The 20905-nt window shown below is 40.7% G+C and overlaps 1 protein-coding gene across 19 annotated transcripts in view; it reads right to left on the minus strand.

Moving 5' to 3' along the window:
• PSD3 (pleckstrin and Sec7 domain containing 3) overlaps positions 1-20905 on the minus strand; it is a 785560-nt gene that overhangs the window by 645275 nt on the left and 119380 nt on the right. For all 19 annotated transcript variants that reach the window (XM_045055432.1, XM_045055440.1, XM_023252529.2 and 16 more), the window contains one exon: positions 9631-10511. In XM_045055432.1, coding sequence (XP_044911367.1) covers positions 9631-10395 — 765 coding nt within the window. In that variant the 5' untranslated portion in view covers positions 10396-10511. The remainder of the gene's footprint in view (positions 1-9630; positions 10512-20905) is intronic.

The raw sequence follows: 20905 nt of genomic DNA on the forward strand, positions 1-20905 counted from the left end.
TAATTCCTTGGCCACAGGCCCACCCGAGAGCACTAGTTCAAGCCACAAGAGAAATATATTTTCATAAATATACCACTATGCTAAATTTATGACCCCAAAGACAGTTTGAAATTTTATTCTACTTTGGATTGAATAAAATCCACTCCAACAGTGCCAACTACCACTGGTGCCTGACAAGTCACCAGCCTGGATGCGTCATAGGTAATGCCTTACAAATGCGAAGTGCAGGAAGGGATGTGAGGGAAGAACTGAAGGAATTAGTGAAAGAGGAGGTCACTTAGGGTGGCTTTGCCATAGACAACCTAGAGGTTATATTTATGGAGCACCTATTATGTGCAATGCATTTTATAATGATACAGAAGAGAGAGAAAGTTTTTCTGTTTACATACTAAACATTGTTATCCTAAACAAAATCAAACATTTCAAGATTACAAATATTGAGAGGACCTGCTCATATTGTCTATCATTAGTATGCAGTTTCATTCAGGGAAATCTCAAATACTTGAGTAACGAGTATTCTCCCCTCCTCCACCTGTCTTAATACTTCATGAATTTATCGTGCCTCTACAGTTCAGAGCTAAAGGACTTTGGGGAAAAAATTAGAGCTCCCTATCATCCAGAGGAAGTTAAATTGTGTGCCTCAAGGATTTTTTGATAAGATTAGAAGTGGGCAAGAATATTAAATTCTCTAATCTGCAGAGTAACTGTAGGGCAGTTACTTCATAAATGCACCCATACTTCCCTTAACTTCTGCATTTCTTTCCTGTTTAAAACTCTCCAAAAGCTCCCCATTGTACTTAGAATAAAATTCTAACTTCTTATCTGAGTCTATGAAGCTCTACATGATCTATCCTTGCCTATGGCTTTGACTTTTCTAGTAATTTATGCTCACTATTGATCTGCAGGTACATGGGATTCTTGTGTTAATCCTTGCCTTGAACCTTCCCCTCCCTGATCTTCCATGGTTGGCTCCTGCCTGTCATTCAAGTCTTACTTCAAAAGTCACCTTCCCCATGAGGCCAATTCTCACTTTCAAACTAAACTTCATTCTTACGCAGATTACTTCACCACTTCCTTCTGTTTTATTTTCTTCCAAGCACTTGTCACAATCTGAAGTTGTATGTTCATGTCTTGTTTACTTGTTTCATTTCCTGCTCCCACCAGAATATATAAGCAAGGACTTTTTCCTATTCATTACTGTATCCTCAGTGCCTGGAATAGTGCCTGCCAGATAGTCAGTGATCAAGAAATATTTATTGAATGAATGAGTCCAGAAATTATTTCTTTAGCAACTATTCATCCAGATTGTGACCATAGTTATAGAAAGCAGAAGTACCATGTCTGAACACACAAAATCAGAAGAAAAAAAGTCCGTATTAAAACTCATGAGATTTCCTGCTAGATGAGCCACTCAACCCCTCACAAAGAGCATTTTTACTTTTACTTTACATAATTAACAAAGTTGATTTACAATTTAAACACATTTGTTATCTAGTTTCCTGGATTGTGGTGGATTTTAAAAGTACATTAGATGTAGGCACATTAATAATAGCAAGAAGGAATAGGCCAACATGTAGGAAATTGAAAAATTACTAAACAGCAATAAGAACTCACACAGCAGAATATTTGGGGGCATTATGCATAAAAGCAAATAGTCTTACTGATGTAAAGTTGCCAACAAACAATACTACTATTGTAGTAATTACTCAAGTTTTCAAGAAAATTGTGTTGTATATACATCTAAAGAAACAAGGAAATAGTAAATATCAAGTGTTTCTTAGAAAACACTTTACCCAAATTTTATTTTTTATTGCTATTTTAAAGGCTAAGCAATATTTGGTTTTCTGAGAGAACTATTTCTGTGGAACATGTTACAGAAATTCCCTCCTTTCCTCCCTCCCTCCCTCTCTCTGTTCCTTCTTTCCTTCCTTCCTTCCTTCCTTCCTTCCTTCCTTCCTTCCTTCCTTTTCCCCTTATCCTTTCCTTTCCTCCAACTTTTCTCACAATGAGAAATGTGTAGCTAACCATGTCCCTTATAGCTTGGATACATAGAAAGCACAGATCCAAATCTGACTTTCAAAAATACCAACTCTGTGGACCTTTATGGCACTTTTGGTTGTTGTTTTCCTGATTTTGACGTGATCTTTTCTTCATCTTGATCCTTATTTATAATTTCCTAGACCTGATTATTTATTACTATTTACCTTTACCTTTGCCGTTATTTTTATTTATTATTTGTGCTATAGCTGCAGTGCACTTGAAATCCTTTATGGAAAAGATTGAGTGTATATGAACAAACTCTTGTGAGATCTTTCTGCTTATGACATGGGATAAATGGTGTGACATTTTAATTGTTACTTTACCATACAATCAGTTTGAGAATTCAATAAAGAGAAGTAAATCTTCTTGCTGATAAAGTAGGATTTTCAAATGACAAAACATTGTAAATGCTTGAATAATGCCCTCATAATCTGCGGGACCTGGTAATTTAAAGGTTAATACAAATTCACACATCCTGAAAATTGAAAGTTAAATTCCAAAAAGTTAAAATTGACTAAATATAATCACAGGAAATATGCACAACACAAAGGGCAGCCAAAAAAGGAGTCGGAACTGCTGATTACTTTAGAATGAGGGAAAAGGAGCTTCCTAAAAACACAGCCCTGCAATAGCCCAACAATGTTAACTATATGGAACCATCATTCTTTCTTTTGCCCACCTTTTGTTTTTCGTTCATATGGTTCAATTCAAGGAATCAGTATAGCCCAATTCAAGGAATGTGGCTTATGTTTGTGATTTTTGTTGTTCTTAATTCTTGAACACTGTTGGTCAGGAGTCCCAGTGAGTTGCTGTAAAGTGGAAGAGATCACACGCAGAATCTAAGATGGTTATCTGCTTAGTATGGAACCCCACTTTCACTAAGGACTTATATTTGTGTAACTCTTATAGCACCCTATAATCTCTGAAAAATATACAAAGAAACATATTTGAAAGAGAAAATTTACAATGTCATAACCAGTATCAGATTCGGAAAAGAAATCTGTTCATAAACTGTATCAAGCAATAGTTTGATTCTAATATATTGCTTAGTTCAGGGATGCTCTTTTTAAAATCTCCCCAAAGGCTGTAAAAACTGGCTTCCTTTAAATTTGAAAAGACTCAGACAGGACATTTATACAAAGCAAACACTTTATAAATTTTAGCTGAAAACACCCTGGCAGTGTTTTTGGTCATTTATTGTGTTCGTTGTCCATATTTGCTCCCCTCCTCTCCACATCGCATTAATTTCTAGAAACTGTCCCTTTCTAAGATATACATATTCATCACCATTTTTGGCCTGTCAGCAGATCTGATAGTACCATGTAAGCTGTGCTTGCCCCTGCCCCATAGTAAACTGGGGGGACACCCAACCCACAATGGACCAGGGAGCCTTTTCCCAGGGGCTGGGAAGCAGTCCTAAGGGGTTTCAGTCTTGGTCTGAATTGTCTCTAAAGAGAGGAGATGTAAACCTGGGAACTGTGGGTGGCCATATTCCTCCCTGTGGAAGAGGGGGTAGAGGAAGCAGATGTGCAGAAAGAGAGAAAATGATTCAGAGAAGAGTAAAGAGAGGAACAGAGTCCAACAAAGAAAAGAGATAAAGAGAGAGGCCTGAAAGCTCTGGAGCTCTCATTCCAATTGGTCCTGAGGACCATCTATGCCTCTGCCCTGGGGCTCTACACTTACACATGTATCTTTCTTCCAATGAGTACCCTGCATTTGGGATAAAGTATCTTTGAAGATTTCTATTATACACAACCAAGAATCCTAACTAGAACAAGAATCCTAATACAACACTTTTGTTCAAGAGCACAAGCTTTCAAAGTTAAACGAAGGCAATCTGTTGAAACTAATTCAAACTAGCTAAGTGAAGGTAAGTCTCTTCATCATTCTAGGTTTTAATTTCTGACTGGAATTGATTGCCAACATTTTCTTTGCTGAATAATTGATTCAAGAGACTAAAAACACCTTTCAGCAGATTTATTTCCTTTTAATATGGGAGAATAACAAAACACAACTCTTTTTTGTATAGTCAAAACCCCTCAACTTTAGCTTCTGTCCAAATGTCTCAGGCCAAACCTAATATTTGAGTAATACTACTAATATTTTGTAAAAACAAACAACACTCAAGATTAGAAAATTTGGTATATATTCGTATAAAGTGTTTTAAAATACATTCAGTTTTTATTTATCCTCTGGATAGTAGAAAGGCATCTAATTTTACCAATAAAGGAGTTTCCCAATTCATAGTAACTTCTAAATATGATGGGCTTTTAGAGATTTATCATCAAAAGCTATAGTTTTGGTTGAATTTCCAAAATATGGGCACAAATGGATTGGCAAGGACTTAGAATCACAGAGCTAGATGGGAGGAAAGCAGTCTAGTCTTTTCACATTACAGATAAGGAATTAAGACCCAGATGAAGAGACTTGTCCTCACTTAGCTAACTTGAATCAAGGAAAGGGCCACAGCCCCTATGTCCCAGCTCCCACTCCAATTGCTTTTCTCTATGTCACAGGGTCACCCAACTGTAAAGTGGCCCCTGTGCTCTCTGCCTTCTACTTCCAATCAAGATGCTGAAGTGTATATAGTTCCATGAGGGTAGCACTTGTACAATGATCATAAGATGTCTGTATTTGAATGCGAAAGGAAAGAGTAAGGAGAGAAAAAAAGAGTGAGAAAATGTTGTCATGGGAACGCTGAGGCAATTGCAAGATAAAAAAGAATTGAAACTCATTCTGCTATCTCAGACTTCATTTATTGGAGTAATAAATCAAGACATCTGTGTCAAAACCAATGCAATGTAAAATAGACTAACGATAAGCTTTTCAATCCAATCAATACTGTCTCCTAAGTACCAAAATCTTTTAAAAGGGACACCACCACACACTTATCTATATTACTGTTAAAACTACTATACGGGCATTTGTGCAAGCTCTCTCTTTGTTCTAATTTCTATTTTAAAATTCTAAATTGCTCACCAAGAAGGATTAATGTAAAGATTGAATTACCTAGATTACCATTTTATGTGCAGAACAGTTTCTAAGCTTATAACAGGTCAGAAAAGTCAAAGATGCTTGGGTAATTAAGTGTTTACCCCAGATAAGATACTGACCTCTTCCAGGGGGTTTAAGTATACCCGGGGGAGGGGGAGGGTCAGTATTCAACTCCAGAAGGGAATTTAATTCAACCAAAATCTGGTCAGAGAAGGAAATATCAATGGTTAGGGGATGGACAGCTGGGAATTCTGGCCCTAAAATGGTGGGGATTTGTTTTATTGTTCAAAAAAGGCACTAACCCTTTCATATCACTGAGCATTAATCAGCCTTTATGAGGTTCATTCCATCATTTATTCATTCATTCAACTAATTGTGAAGTGCCAGGCACTGTGCTATTCATGTATATAACCATCCCAGTGCCCACTGGAGTCCCAGATCTCCCTGAGAGAGAGGCAAGCCCAATGTGTATGTCTTTCTTGCAGAGAAGTCACTTGATAAAACCATTAATTTTTAGAGACAAGTTGAGGTAGATGAAATTAAATTGTTTTAATACTTTTATTTCATGAAACAGTTTTCATTCCCTTTCTGGATTCATAGATTCATAATCATGGAGAGTCAGAACTGGAAGGACCTCAGAGAACAAATGTGATAACCAACTTTGTTCAGTGAGTTGTCAGGGGCCACTTAGCTAGTTAGCTAGCTAGTTGACAGAACCAGAGCTTCATTTTCATCTCATAAATTCCAGTGCCAGTGACCTTTATTTTAAATAAAAACTTTCTGTCAAAAACTTACAGACTTATATTTCAGACATTGGTCTTATTTTAAAGCAAAACAATCCAAGATGCAGAAAGTTAAAACTATTTTTTCTAGTCTGCTTGCCAGGGCCTACCTATAAGAAAATAGACCTACATTGCACTTGTATTCACTATCTTAAAGAAGAACTACCCATCCCTGTCTCCTTCCCACATATACTTCCCGTGGGCTCCTTATCTGTCTGGCTCATTCTCCATTCTGTCTTCTAAACTTGAACATTCCTAAAAGCTGGTGATAAAAACTCAAAAAGGTGATTGCTTTTGAGGTAAGAGAGGAGGGGGGAAAAAAAGGAAGACCAATAGAGAGAGGTAAAATTTCTGGGAAATTTAAAGCTATAGATGAAAATTTTGGGGGGAGGGTGTTGTAAAAATAGTACTAGGAGGAAGATCTTTAAAATATATTTAATTACTATGATTTAAATACCAAAAGTCATTGTTACTTCAAAACATAAAATATGTAAGATATAAAGACCTAGTTTTAAAAAAAAATTGGAAATTTTCCAAAATGATTGTAGAGAAAGCTTTTTTTCCCTCTCTTTTGTGTTGTGTCTGTCTTATCTTGGTATGGTCTTTGTATCTTTAGCCCCAGATTCAAGACACACATCAACAGTTCCTTTCATTCCCACAGAGAGGCAGCAGAACATGGGCCCAAGAAATCCTTAGGGCAGCTGTGGCCTCAGACCATGGAACATTTTCTGATTCACACTGACGGACTTACCACAGGAATGTTACAACCCTCAAGCTGGCATTACCCAGAGCTGGAACACCATGTCCTCCAAACCCAGACCTTCATTGCTTCTAGAAAGCAGTGCTTGTTCACACAAGGCTGGTCACTAGACCTGATATTCCCAAGGGTCCTTCTCCCATCCTCTCCACCAGAGAAAATAGGAGTAGAGTGTCCCAGTTTCCAGGAAGTAGTGGATTGCCTTCCAAGGAAATCTCACCCTCCCAGAAGACATTGAAAGAAGGCTAAAAGGGCTCTGGCCTCCAATTGGATAATTAGAGTTCTGTCCTGAGCTGACATGTCCTAGTCATGGGATCCAGCAAGTTGCTGACCATCTACAAGCATCTTGTCTCCTTATCCAGGAAGTGGAGATGATAATAATGTATATCCTCATGGAGTTTTGATGTTTTAATAAGAGGAAATAGTGCATTGGAAGCCCTATATTGGCCATAAAGTGCTATAGTTGTTTTTACTATAAATTAAAAATCAGTTGATTTGATTTGCCGCACTCACTCCCTATGATACTTGGAAGGATGTAAGTCAATAATTTTCATATTGGAGTCCATTTGTTTCAACTGTGAGGCAATATATTTAGGCATCTGGGGCATTGTGAAGAAGAGACTTTACACTTAAGATCCAGATTTATCTGCTTGGAAAGTTAATACAAGGACCTCAAGCCTATGAAACACATGTAGTGTGTACATGTAGTGTGTAGTGTGTAGACTTTGCTTCCATATAACCAAAATTTCACTTTAATAAATATAATCAATCACATTTTTTCATGAGCACATCAGGTGAAAGTTTCCACTACAGGTATTCAAGGGCTTTCCATTCATAGGTGACAAGAAGACATTTTTAATCAGGCTGCTGCCATTTTATAGTGACTTCTACAGCTAAATTCCAAAGCATGAGAGGACTAGGGAATTCTTATACACTAATTTATCAAATACAGACACCTTAATCTATTCAGGACTGGGAAGATGGAAAAAACCTCTCTCTGTTAATTGTACTCCTTTCTCTAGCACAGAAGACCAGGCAGGGATCACCTGGCTAATAATAGCCATAAAGCATTTAAAGGACTTGTGGTCTGAGGGTGCTAACTTCACAACTCCCATCTTTCCTGTTATGGAGAGAATCATGTTTGACCAGCAAACTCAAGGATAAGTTTTTGTAGCCCTGCTTCCTAACCACCTCGAGTCCTACCCTAGATGGACACCCTTCACGGACCATGTACTCCCTGGTCCTACCCAGGTGTCTCACTGATTTGCCTCTCTTCTTCTCTCCCTTAAGACAAGACTACTGAGGGTCCCTTTTACTGGCCCAACACTTTAGTATACAAATCTAAGTTTTTAGCCCAGAATCTTGTAATGCTTAGTTTAGATGGGACAGATGTCTGGGAGCCCATTCACAAAAGTTGCTACATGAAGCAGACAAGGGAGAAATATACCCACTTGGATCAACTCCCAAGGTACTTCTTCCTAGAGAAATGGCTCTGAGGCTTTGGTTTATACCCGGAAGGTGGGAGGGGAGACTAGGAAAAGATAGAGTTTTCAAGTTATCAAACCAGCATCAAAATACATAAACAACTACTGTGTGACCACACATAAAGAGACAGGGCTCTGACGCATGGGTATGTCATTCCTCCTAAATCCCTGTAGGAAATGAGTGATACAAGAACCAGGAAGGAATGTAAACTATTTCTTAAGGGAACATGCTAGCATCTCTTTTCTTCCAAAAGTTCCCCTCTGAATAGAATTTAGGCTCATCCTTTCTCCCTGATTCTTAACTGTGACTATACAGGCTCCCTGTTAAAAGAGGAAAGAGCATGGAAGGATGTTATATAGAAGCATGTAGGAGAGAACCACAGAATCTAGAAGCCGCATCATTTCCAAGTCCATGGAAGACCAATTTTCTGATGGAAATTTCATTCATTTCTTCTGTGAGGTCCCTGAGAGTCCCCTCCATGTCTACCTTCCCATACCCCAGAAAAGTCCCCATTCTTCTCCCTGATCCCACCAACCCCAACACACACGCTCTTCCTCACCCTCACCCCTGTCACCTATATTATGTGCAAAGTATAGCAAATTGTCTAAACTGTTAATAAAGGGAAAATAAAAGCATACTTTTTTATTTTGTCCATCCATTTTGTGATCTGTATACCTGAACTGGGTGGAGAGAACACCATCACAATGAGGAGGTTGGATCAGAGATGCAGAGAATGAGATGCTAATAACAATGAGCCAGCATGGCCATGATTGGAGACAGAGCCCATAAAAGCTGGAAGAGACCCTTGAAGACCACACAGATTTATCTCTTCCATTCCTACTGGGAAATGGAAGCTGGGAGGTCAATGCTCAGGGCTATATAGCTTCTTGGGGTGGGGTGTGGGGGGGGTGATGGGAGGTAGATGTGGCTTTAGAAGGTGTGGCTGAGTTCCAAGGCTGCACTTCGGTTCTGAAAACCTCCACAAAATTCACTGAAACCTCCTTAAAATGCCCAGAGCCCATTCTGGAGAATAGGTTTTGCTTCTTTACTTTTTCTTTTTGGAAGGGGGAGGATTTTTGCCTAGCCACTTCTCAGCTCCCCCCATCTGAAATGGGGGTATGAGCTTCTATTTTTCAGGGTGGTTATGAGGACAAATGGGGTATAGAAAAACATCTAGCATAATGGCTGACACATCATAGGGCTCAATAAAAGTCTATGTACCTCCTTTATCCTTCCCTCTGGTCTTCCCCTAAAAGTATGTACTTCCTTGCCTGACTTGTCTTCTCCTATCTTTGTCAGAAATCTGGGAAACAGTTATTCATCCTCTCCTTCCAAACAAAATGTTGCTAATGGCTGGGAAAGGTGGCAGAGCAGAGAGGAAAGATCTAGGCCCAAGGCAGGGGGACTGTGGCTGATGAGTACCTCTGCTACTGAGGTTTACCCCATCGACAGTGCAGGGGACATGCAAGTGTGAGTGACTGGGAGCTCTAGTGGGCACCTCTGTCCCCATTCTCTATTCTCTCTTCTGGGAACAGCTGGGGTCTGGGGATTCAGCCACATGGGCTTTCTTACCTTGAGAGGCAGAGCGGCAGGCAGGGCTGGGTAGCTCTTGCTGGTCTGAATGGGCGGACAGTATCTGTAGAGCCTTGCTCTCCTAGCTTGCACAGTGGTGCTGGTGCCCTCTTCACAGCTCTTGGGAAGAATCTGGCAGGTAGCAACACCTCTCCTCAGCATAGCACTTTCACCCCTGTCAGTAGCGTGAGCCAGGATGGCCTGTGGCATTGAACATCCCAAGGCATCCCAAGACGAAGGGTCCTTGCTCCACAGGTCCTGGGGGGCAGTGATGACTGGCCAGTGCTCCCAGCCCATGGAGGGATTGTTGCTTTCATTGCTCATAACGGGAGCTGGGCTACGAAGTCTGCATGACAGGGGCTGTAGTCGTCCAAATTTCCTGGAGGCGGGGGCCGGGGAAGGCCTGTGACGTGGGGTTCTGCAGACACCACCTCTTCTTACATCCAGATCCTGGGATTTTTCCTCTCTCTCCTCCTCCTTCAGAGCAGAGCAACTGAAAGCAGCTGGTTCCTCTGTCCCAGAGCCCCCCTTCTGCAGCAGGCGGGAGGGAGGAGCAGCCAAGCCCTGTGTGTGCCTGAGGTCCTGGCCTGCCAAGAAGCCAGTCCTGGGACTTGGGAAAATGTGTCCCTCCTCCGGGCCCCCTGGGGCGGCTGCCCAGGCTGCAGTAGCTGGAGACTGGGAGGGGTGAGCTCGGGCAGGGGGGGCCTGCAGCTGGATGAAGAGGAAGGAAGTTTTCATCTGCTGTTGCTCGGGCTGTTCAGCCATTTCCTCCAAGGGGGTAGGGCCCTTGCCAGGGTCGAGTTTCAGACCTCAGTGCCCAGGGATGCAAATGCCAGCAGCTGTGGGCAGACATGACTTGGCCCCATGGTTCCAATGACAGCCTGAGGAAGCAAATGACACATCTTCAGGACCCAGGGGCAGTCTTCAAGGAGCAGGGGATAATGTTGCTGTGAGAGTGGACTCAGCACTCACTTTACAGAATCACAAAACCAGACAGACTGGAGAACACTCTAGTAATGAGAGGTGGGAGGGGACAGTCAACAGTCAGCACTCTCATGTTGGTGAGTCTGATGGGATTTCTTTTTCTTTCCTTTCTTTCTTTCTTTTTTTTTTTTTTGAATTTCTTTTTCTTAATTAAATGTCCCCTTCCCCATATTTGAAATGAAAATATTAAAGTTATTCGTTTCATTGTTTAATCCTAAATTCTATATTAGCTACACTTGTTCTTTGGTGTCTGACTTGTGAGACACTGTGTGATTTGTAGATGAAGCTTCCAGGACATTCCAAAGTGTACTTTTAATCCACCTTGCTTGCATTGATAATGCACAGTTGTAAACAACTTTAATGTTTTAATGAATTTCCTCTTTAAACCCTATGGTTATTTAGGAGTTCCCAGTGTTAGTCCCATAGTCCCACATCAAAATACATGGTATTACACACACACACACACACACACACACACACACACACACACATACCCAAATAAATAGAAATAAAGAGATAAAGATGAAAAAGGGATAAGGAAAAAAAAAAAGAGAGAGAGAGAGAGAGACAGAAAGATGAAATAAGAGAAGTTATGCAGATGACAAACCAGATGGGAGAGGGCTTTACTTTGTTTTAAAAAAATATTTCAGGGGCGCCTGGGTGGCGCAGTCGGTTAAGCGTCCGACTTCAGCCAGGTCACGATCTCGCGGTCCGTGAGTTCGAGCCCCGCGTCAGGCTCTGGGCTAATGGCTCAGAGCCTGGAGCCTGTTTCAGATTCTGTGTGTCTCCCTCTCTCTCTGCCCCTCCCCCGTTCATGCTCTGTCTCTCTCTGTCCCAAAAATGAATAAACGTTGAAAAAAAATAAAAAAAATACTTCAGCCTTTTGTGAAAACTAAAGCAATTCACCTGAAAATTCACTGAGTAGTCCACTTTCAGGGTGTTACTATAGGCTCAATATCTCTCACAATGGAAAAGAACATTTTGAGTCCCATGGCCTTGTTCCTGAGGAGAGAAGTGAGTAGGAGGTGGAAAAGGTCTTTCCTTTTAATTTGAACTTGACTGAAAGGGAACCAGGAAATTATGCTCTGAGACAAACTGAGCACATAACCTAAAAAGTTGGCTGCTTTGGCAGCACATGAGCCTGACCTATCTCTCTCCCCCCAACTCCTGGCCATTACCTTACATGGGAAGCACTGCTGGATTACTGCAGGGCCATGGCCTTGGCTGACCACTCCTGGCCAGGGTGTCTTTGGAAGTTCTCAGGATGGGTGGTTGGGGCCCTCTGTTTATTTTTATTTTAAATATATTCACACAGCCATTACACCCAAGGTTATGGTAACTCTGTCCACATTTCCAGACAACTGACAAAGGAGTCAGTGTACATTTGCTCAGAAATGTGCCCAGAGCTGTCTAGTCTAGGAATAGGACAGTATAATCCCTTTATAACACACATCATTACAGAGAAAACTTTGGCAAAACAATGTTATGTCCAAGTCTTAGACCCCTCCATTGAAATAATGATATGTTGATCTGATCACACTATTTTTCAATAAAAATCCTGTGTAGATTGATGTTCAGTCCTCTTATGTAATTTTCCCACTCTCCTATAAAAGTACTTGTGTGAACACTAATCACTTAACACACACTAGTTTGTTAATGGATTAACTGCTAATAAGGCAAGGAGCTATCTTTGTACAGAACAGGGATATGGGTGAGAAGAACCATCTTTTTGTTTTTGCTTCTCCAGGTGCCAAGCATTATGCTAGGTGCTTTACAGACTTAATGTTATTTAAGGCAAAACACAATCCGAGCTGAAATCAAGGGTGAGGAGATGGCATTATCTCCGTTTTGCAGTTGAGGAATGTGAGCTTCAAGGAAGTGAAATAATTGCCAGATGCCTCTTTACCACAACTGCCAGATCGGCCAGGGTTTTAAAGAGATGAGAAGTTTCACTTTAACTTCAACTTCCAAATAAAAGGATGTACAAACCAAAAAACTATGGTGGTAGTGGTGGTGTGTTCAGGACACTTCTCTCTTCTAACCTGTTATTTGTGAGTCTACCACAGAAGTGATTACTGACAAATATTTCATTTCTAGGTTGTGTAGGCTTAGAATAGAAGAGAAAGAGTTGACAGAAGGACTGATAGAATTTCCCTGGAGGACACATGTAAGGCATCTCCTTAGGACACTCTTAAATATTTGAGGGGCACCTTCAGGGAGGGCTGGAGTTCTGTATGAGAAGTTGTGGCAAGTGCCCGAGAAACATGGGTTTTTGCTATGATGTAAATAGCACTGAGATTGAAAGTGTGTATTTTGCCAGACAGACATTTCTCTGAATCCATTGTGGGACTGTGTGATCTTGAACAACTTTCTTGACCTCTCTGATAATTAGTTTCTTCTTCTATAAGATGAGGTAACAATATCTACTTTATAGAGTTATTGAGAGGATTAGGTGGAAGTGTATATAAAGGGCTTACTTAGCATAGTAGCTGGCACATAACGGTTTCTTAATAAATGTTAGCAACTCTTACAATTTATATCCACATACTATTGAGTCCTAGAAAAAACTGGTTGACCCAGTGGAACGATGTGAGCTATGGCATTATATATATATATATATATATATATATATATATATATATATAAATGTGTGGGCAATCACACGCATGTTTTCATGCTTCTCATGTGATGGGGCTAACAGCTAAGGAATTAAGTGGGATGACAGAAGAGTCAGCAGTGAATTTGGGGTCTGGACACATGTGCTTGAGTCCTGCTGTGATCACTTAGCTGTGACTCATGGCAAGTTTCTGAACCTCAGTGCATTTACCTGAGCAAGATAAATTTCTGAGCTTCCTGCCTTAGAGAATTGTTTTGAGGGTCAAATGGCATAATGTATGGAAGAATACTTTGTAAGCACAAAATTAATATATATTAGGTTTTTTAAAGTTTATTTATTTTGAGAGAGATAGAGAGCATGAGCTGGGGAGGAACAGAGAAGAGGGGGAAAGAGAATCCCAAACAGGCTCCACACTGTCAGCACAGAGACCGACACAAAACTCAATCCCATGAACCATGAGATTATGACCTGAGCTGAAATCAAGGGTCAGGTGCTTACCTGACTGAACCACACAAGCACCCCCATGTTAGGTCATTAAGTCAGAATGGATTTTGTTATAATAATATTAGTAATAACTAAATTAAATCATTGTCTCTGATTTCTCTGAAGACTCGAGATTTCTTTGTCTTGAAAGGATTCTAGGTTGATTCCCACCACCACTGACCTTCAAGATTCGTAAAGTGTGATTGCAAACAACAGATAATTTTAATTGTACTTTATTTCTGCTAGTGATTTCTTCTCATTATTTTTAGAGAGAAAAAAATATTTTAAAATCTTATCAAGGGTGGAGTGGGGAGTGGGCACTGGGAAGGGATATCAAAGCACTCATTTCTCTCATTACACGTTTTTTTTTAATGTTTCTTTATTTTTGAGAGAGAGTGAGAGAGATAGGTGCGAGCAGGGGAGACACACAATACTAAGCAGGCTCCAAGCTCTGAGCTGTCAGCACAGAGCCAGACATGGGGCTTGAACTTGCAAACCGCGAGATCATGACCTGAGTCGAAGTCAGACACTTAACTGACTGAGACACCCAGGCACCCCTAACTTAAATCTTATGACAACCTTAGGAAGTAGGCAGCAGGATTCTCCTTTTAGAAATTCAGAAAGAGAATAAAGGAGATGAAGTAACTTGCTTAGAGCAACAGAGTTTGGAAGGGCAATAACTTGAGATTTTCACCCAGGTCTGGCTCTTTCCCCCCACTGGGATGGGTGGACCCAATTAACACAGCTTGTTCAAGCCTGTCTGTACTTCCTATTTCCAAAGCTTGGATTCCTAGGAAAGATCTACTCACCACTCATGTGTTACATTTACTGCTGAGGGAGGCTCTCTAAAGTTGTTTCCCTAGTATTTTTAAGAGCTTAAATGATTCAAGATTGTACAAAATGATCAATCAACATTTGCTTTCTCAGTCTAAGATAAGTAATTCTCCCAAGAGTGGTGATTCCAGAGAACAAGTGTTAGAAGTGCATGTTTCAGGGAATCCCAAGGATTCCTGGAAATATTCTATTCAGAGTCAAAGGAGTCACAACGTGCTTCTCAACAATCATTCATTCTCTCAAAAGGTGGAGCTCATGGTAGTCAGTCCTTGGCAATTAAACTGGGAGACTTCTCAAATCACTGTGTCTAATCTGGTTGTGACCTAGTGGCCATCTACAGCCTGATAAGAAGGCAAAAAGGTAGTAACAATTGCCTCTTCCTGCTATAAGGATGTGTTTCAAAAATGCATTCTTGAGTCAAGAAAGAATGCGAAACATGGCAAAGTTGGGGTGAGGCATGGGACTGAGGAAGAGCTTGCAGACGTGAAAGGGCAGAGACATGGGACTGAACTGAATGATATAACCTAGGAGAATCAGAGCAATGCCAATAGTAATCACTGAGCATTCCTATTCATGCCGTTTCAAATAAGGCTTCAAGATTCTTCAGGATATTCTGTCTATGGGTTAGAAATAGACCTCACAGTGTGGCTTAGTTTCCTCCCTTATTATAAGGAGATTTATATAATAGTGCACATGGTAGTGGTGATGATGACAGTTGCCATTTACTGAATGTCTACTATATGCCTGACACTGCTGTGGGCACTTTATATGTATCACTTCTAACCCTCATAGAAAGATTTTTATTAGAGTCTCTGTCTCAAAGACACAGATACTAAAGACTGCAGAAATTATTTTCCCAAAGTGACATAGCAATTAAGTGAATGCAGATTAAGGTCTTTCAGGCTCCAAAGTCTATGCTCTTTCCATGATGCCACACTACTTATGAATGCATTTATTTAGGGACCAACTTTATCTTCTGTTTAATAGACAAACACTTGAGATTTGGAGAGGAAAAAAAAAAAGAAAGAAAGAAAACTTTTCCAAGCACCGGGGTCACATGTTCCCCTCAACTCCACCACCTCTTACTTTCTTCAGACTTACTCCCCTGTGACCATTTTTTGCCTCTCCCCAAAAAGCAAGCTCAGCCCATTCCTTCAGGAATTGACACCATGTCAGATATTCTCCCTTGTGATGATTATTTTTGGAAGAACCAGATGGAGTTTTTCCATTTCCATCCTGTTTCTATTTCCTTTGCTGCCTGCCACCCTGACCCCACACACACATGGGTGTGTTTTGACTGATTCTTTGTGTTTTCAGTTGATATGTGCCTATCCCAGCATCTGATCACATAAGACGACTACTTTTGAAGTAAATGGAAAAAGTTCTTAAACAGACCAGAGTGATGGGCACGAGGAATTTAGATGCTCTACTCTGTGTCATGCCCAGATGGCTGTCCTCTAGTTCAAGGTTTCTGCAGACTTTCCACTGTGGAAGCACTGGACAGTCAAAGCTGGGGGCCTTTGGACCAGGCCAGGGGCAGGCTCCACTTAAAAAAGGGGTGGGGGTGGGGTGGGATAGGGACAGTTTATGGTGTGGGGGTGAGGTTTGAGGTGGTTTGTGTTCTGAGACCCAAGTCAGAGCCAGAGGCTATTCCTCCTTCACTTAATCCCTAATTGTTCCAGATTGTTCCTCAGTGAAACCATCCTCATGGTAGTGTGAGTTTACCAGAAGTAACCTTCAAAAAAGCTTCATTAGATGAATAGGGATTACTTCTAAGTGCACTTTTTATAACTAATTAGAGCAAATGACCCATTTCTACTGAACTTGTAAGAACTGCAATTTTATCTAGTGCCACTGTGTGCCAAGAGCTTCTCATTTACTATCCGGTTTAGTCCTCAAAAGGCCATAGGATGAAGAAGCTGAGGCCCAGAGAGATGAAGCACCTTGCCTAGGTCATTAACAAGAGGCAAAATTAGCACTCAAGTCCTTTTTGTCCTAACTCCAAACAGGGGCTAAGTGTCTCTCAGTGCATCCTTGTCCTCATTCCAGCCCACTCTGAATCCTTTCAGTGCTCACTGCATCCCCATTCAACTGATTTTATGAGCTGCTGCTACATTGGTCTTCTAAGACCCCAACTCTCTCATGCCCATGACCTGTGGTCACCAGTCTCCAACATAAAGATAACCTCAACCACTGGTTTGCCTGTACCTTCCCTCTTTTTCCAGACTGTTCTCCTACAGCTCTTCCATATGATCCCCCTCATGCAGATGTGCTCCCCATACAAAGCTTTTACTTAGACCCTTGCTTGAGTCCCTTCCCTTCTCTGTCTTCCCCACCTATGCAAATGCCACTGCCTTCTGGGATACTGTATAGATCCCACCATCTTTCTGACACCTTTGCCAGACATTCCAACCATCAGTAATCCTTCCCTTTCTAGCACTTTCTGCCAATAAGATTTTATTGTGATGCCAGCCACATATTATTCCCTATGGTGAAAGAAAATGAAAAGAAAGAAGAAAGTTTCAAAAAGCTTTGGAAATTTTCTTTTTTCTAACTCCTGACTCAGTCTCAAAAATCCAAAATATTTTAGTGTTGCAACTATTCTCCCCTAAGTAAAACATTTGGTTTAGTTGTAAACTCAGATAAAAACTACATTTGGTAATTTTTTATATATACCAGACAATAAATTCACTTGAAACACTATCAAAATATAACTAATTCAGCATTGAATTTGGAAAGCTGTGTGCGTGGCATAAAGTTGCATGATGAGATGATGTCTAAATAGAAGTGAAGGAGGTTTTGGGGCTTCTGGGTGGCTCAGTTAGTTAAGTGTCTGACTTAGGCTCAGCTCATGATCTCATGGTTCATGAGTTTGAGCCCTGCATTGGACTCTGTGCTGACAGCTCAGAGCCTGGAGCCTGCTTCGGATTCTATGTCTTCTCTCTCTGACCCTCCCCTGCTTGTTCTCTGTCTCTCAATCTCTCTCTCTCTCTCAAAAATAAACATTTTTTTAAAAGTCTCATTATTAAAAAAAAGTGGAGGAGGTTTTATCAGGTCTTAATAAAAACAATTACTAAATACATATTGATTTAGCATCCACTCTCTATTCTGCAGTAATAATGCTACTGAATTACTGTAATAATGGCCCTGTAGGCAGGCAGTCTCAGAAGGATAAATACTGTGATTTTCAGTCCTTCCTGGAACTTTGATCTTTTGTTCTATTCCCTAATCCTTACAAGGGCAAAATGATTCAGAATCAAGCCAGTCACCTGGATCAGTGTTAAACACAATTTCTCTCCCAAGAAAAGCATAATGTGATCTCTTAAGTAATAGGAAGGGATAAATCTAGAATATAATAAGGCCAGATAATATTTGGGATCCTTTCTTATCCAAAATGGATCCCCTTCTTTACTTTTAGGATTTCTGGGCTTCTGACTGTAATTCTTGCCAGGTACTTCAGAACAAAGGAATGATGTCTACTGGAGACAGGCCTAGGTTTTATTATGGAGAAGAGTGATAAAGAGATAACAGCCCTGACCAGATTGCAGTACTAGCCCCATACCTCACCAGTAGCACAAATTCAACCTTTATATGTGAAATATAAAAATATCTGCTCTAACTCAGAATGTGACTGAATAATTACCATGTCAGGACTATAAGGAAGAATTTAAATCCTGACGTTTTCTTTTAAGGTAAGACAAATTGAACAATCGATGTTTCTAACACCAGTGGTATGTATATCATTGCCATGATGTGACACAAATTCATCTTTTCAACAATTGTTGTGGAGCACCTCCTGTGTGCCAGGGACTACAGAAGTAAGTATATACCAGTCAATCCCCAGACGCAGCTAGGATCCAGTGGGGGTACTGCCTACATAGAAAACTCTGAATCCTGGGGTGCCTGGGTGGTTCAGTCAGTTAAGCCTATAACCCTTGGCTTTGGCTCAAGTCATGATCTCCAGGTTTCGTGAATGTTTTGTGAGATCCAGCCCTGTTGCTGACAGGGAAGAGCCTGATTGGCATTCTCTTTCTCTTTCTCTCCCTGCCCCTCTCCTGCCCTCTTTCTTTCTCTCTGAAAATGAATAGGTAAACTTAAAAACAAAATAAAAACAAACAAAAAAAGCCTCTGAATCCATACAAAAGCAAGTAAATGTCCTTACAGGGTTCAGAAGAAGAGTCAATAGACAAATGCTATTATAGACTTAATATGAGTGTCCCCCCAAGATTTATATGTTAAACCTACTCCCTATGTGATAGTATTTGGAGGGATAGCCTTTGGGAGGTGATCAGGTCATGAAGGTGGAGACTTTTTGGTAGGATTAGGGTCCTCAAAAGGAGAGGCCAGAGGGCAGTTCATTCTCCTGCCATATGGGCACACACACCAAGAAGTCAGCAGTGTGCAACTAGGAAGAAGGTTCTCATCAGAAACCGAATTGGTTGGCACCTATCTTGTATTTCCCAGCCTCCAGTACAATGAGAAAGAAGTTTCAGTTGTTGATAAGTCACTCAGCTTATGGCATTTTGTGACAGCAGCCTGAAGTGACTAAGGCAGCAATTCATACCAAGAAACGGGGTGCTGCTACAACATATACCTAAAAAGGTGGAAGCAGCTCTGAAATTAGGTTATAAATTCGGGGCTGGGGTTTTAGGTGCATGCTAGATGAAGCTGAAATTATCATTACGGGGTTTTTATAAACAATTATGGTGGGGGCACAGAAAGGAAAGAAGAGCTGTAAAGAAGGTTTCCACCTTAGAAAATACATAAATAATCACATAACAGAATGTTGATAGAAATACAGATGGTAAAGGCCATTCTGATGAGGTCTGAGATGGAAGTAAGGAACATGTTACTGGACAATGGAGAAAACTTGCCAGTGATGAAATTGGGTGTTTTGCTGAGGAGATTAATTTTTTTTTTAATTTCCTTAAGTTTATTTACTTTGAGAGTGAGCAGGGAAGGGGCAGAGAGAGAGGAAGACAGAGACAATCCCAAGCAGGCTCCACACTGTCAGTACAGAGCACGTTGCAGGCTTCGAACTTATGAACCATGAAATCTCTACCTGAGCTGAGACCAAGAGGAGGAGGCTTAACCGACTGAACCACCCAGGTACCCCTCATTGAGGACACTTCTAAGTGAAGTGTTGAAGAAGTGATTTGGTTTCTTCTGACTTCTTATAGTAAAAGATGAGAGGAGAAAAATGACTTAAAGATGGAATTATTAAGCAAAAGGGAACTATAACTTAAATATTTGAAAAATTCTCATACTGAATAAAATGAGAATGTGTTCGGAAGAGAATTTAGGGTGCAGTCAAGCAACCATTTGATAAGGAGATTAGTATGGGTGTGAACTGCCACGTAAGAAGCATCATGAATGACTTTTGAAGATCAAGGTGAGATGAGAGTAGGGAAGAGAAGGCAGCTTAGAAAATACTTATGGATGTGGCTCTGCAATAGGTTTCATAGCACATATCGCAAGGTGTCATTACAGAGTTATTTGTTTGCTTAATTATTTGATGACTGTTTCCCCTAGCACCAGAGCAGACACCATTTTGTTCTTCATCCCATACCTAGTCCCTAGCACAGAGCTTAGCAGGCAGAATGTGTTCAATAAATACTTGTTAAATGAATAAATGGTGTATATATGGTGTATATATGGACCCTACTGGATCCAAGCTTCTTCTGGGCACTGACTACTGCATACTTACTTCTGTAGTCCCTGGCACACAGGAGTGCTCAACATTTGTTGAAAAGGTTCTCGCCTTTAATAAGCTTTTAATCCAATGAGGAAGACAGAAAAACACAGCTAACACAAGACAGAATGTGATAAATTTTGAATAGGGGGATAAGAGTAGAGAGAGATTAATTCTGACAGAGCTGTAGGGGAAGTCTAATGGAAGACGCACCACCTGAGGTGGCTTGTAGGTCAGCATTACAATAAGTAAAGATTAGGGAGTCTTACATTCAAGGCTGGAGGAAACTAGAAGAAAAGCATAGAAATGGGACATTATATAGCAAGTTTAGGGCATGTGTAACATGGCTCAAAATGATGGAGTGCATGCAAAGCATGGTTTATAAGGGAAAATGGAGGGGTTTGCTCTAGATCATGGAGGGCCTTGAAAATAAAGTTGAAGGGGTCCTTTAAGCCTTTTGAGGAGGAAGTGACTTCAACTCTGCAAAAGACAGTTTGTTAGTGTATTAAATTCAGCTTTTTAGCCCAACAAACCTTTCTCTAGGACCTGGTAGCAACTACTTTTCCATACTGTGCTGGGTGTGAATGTGCCAGGCACTTCACAGACCGCATTTCACGAATCCCCATGGTACACACTGGCACACCCCCCCCACCCCAGTTTACATA

The sequence above is a fragment of the Felis catus genome, chromosome B1 (genome assembly GCF_018350175.1).
Source record: "Felis catus isolate Fca126 chromosome B1, F.catus_Fca126_mat1.0, whole genome shotgun sequence".
Lineage (NCBI taxonomy): Eukaryota > Metazoa > Chordata > Mammalia > Carnivora > Felidae > Felis > Felis catus.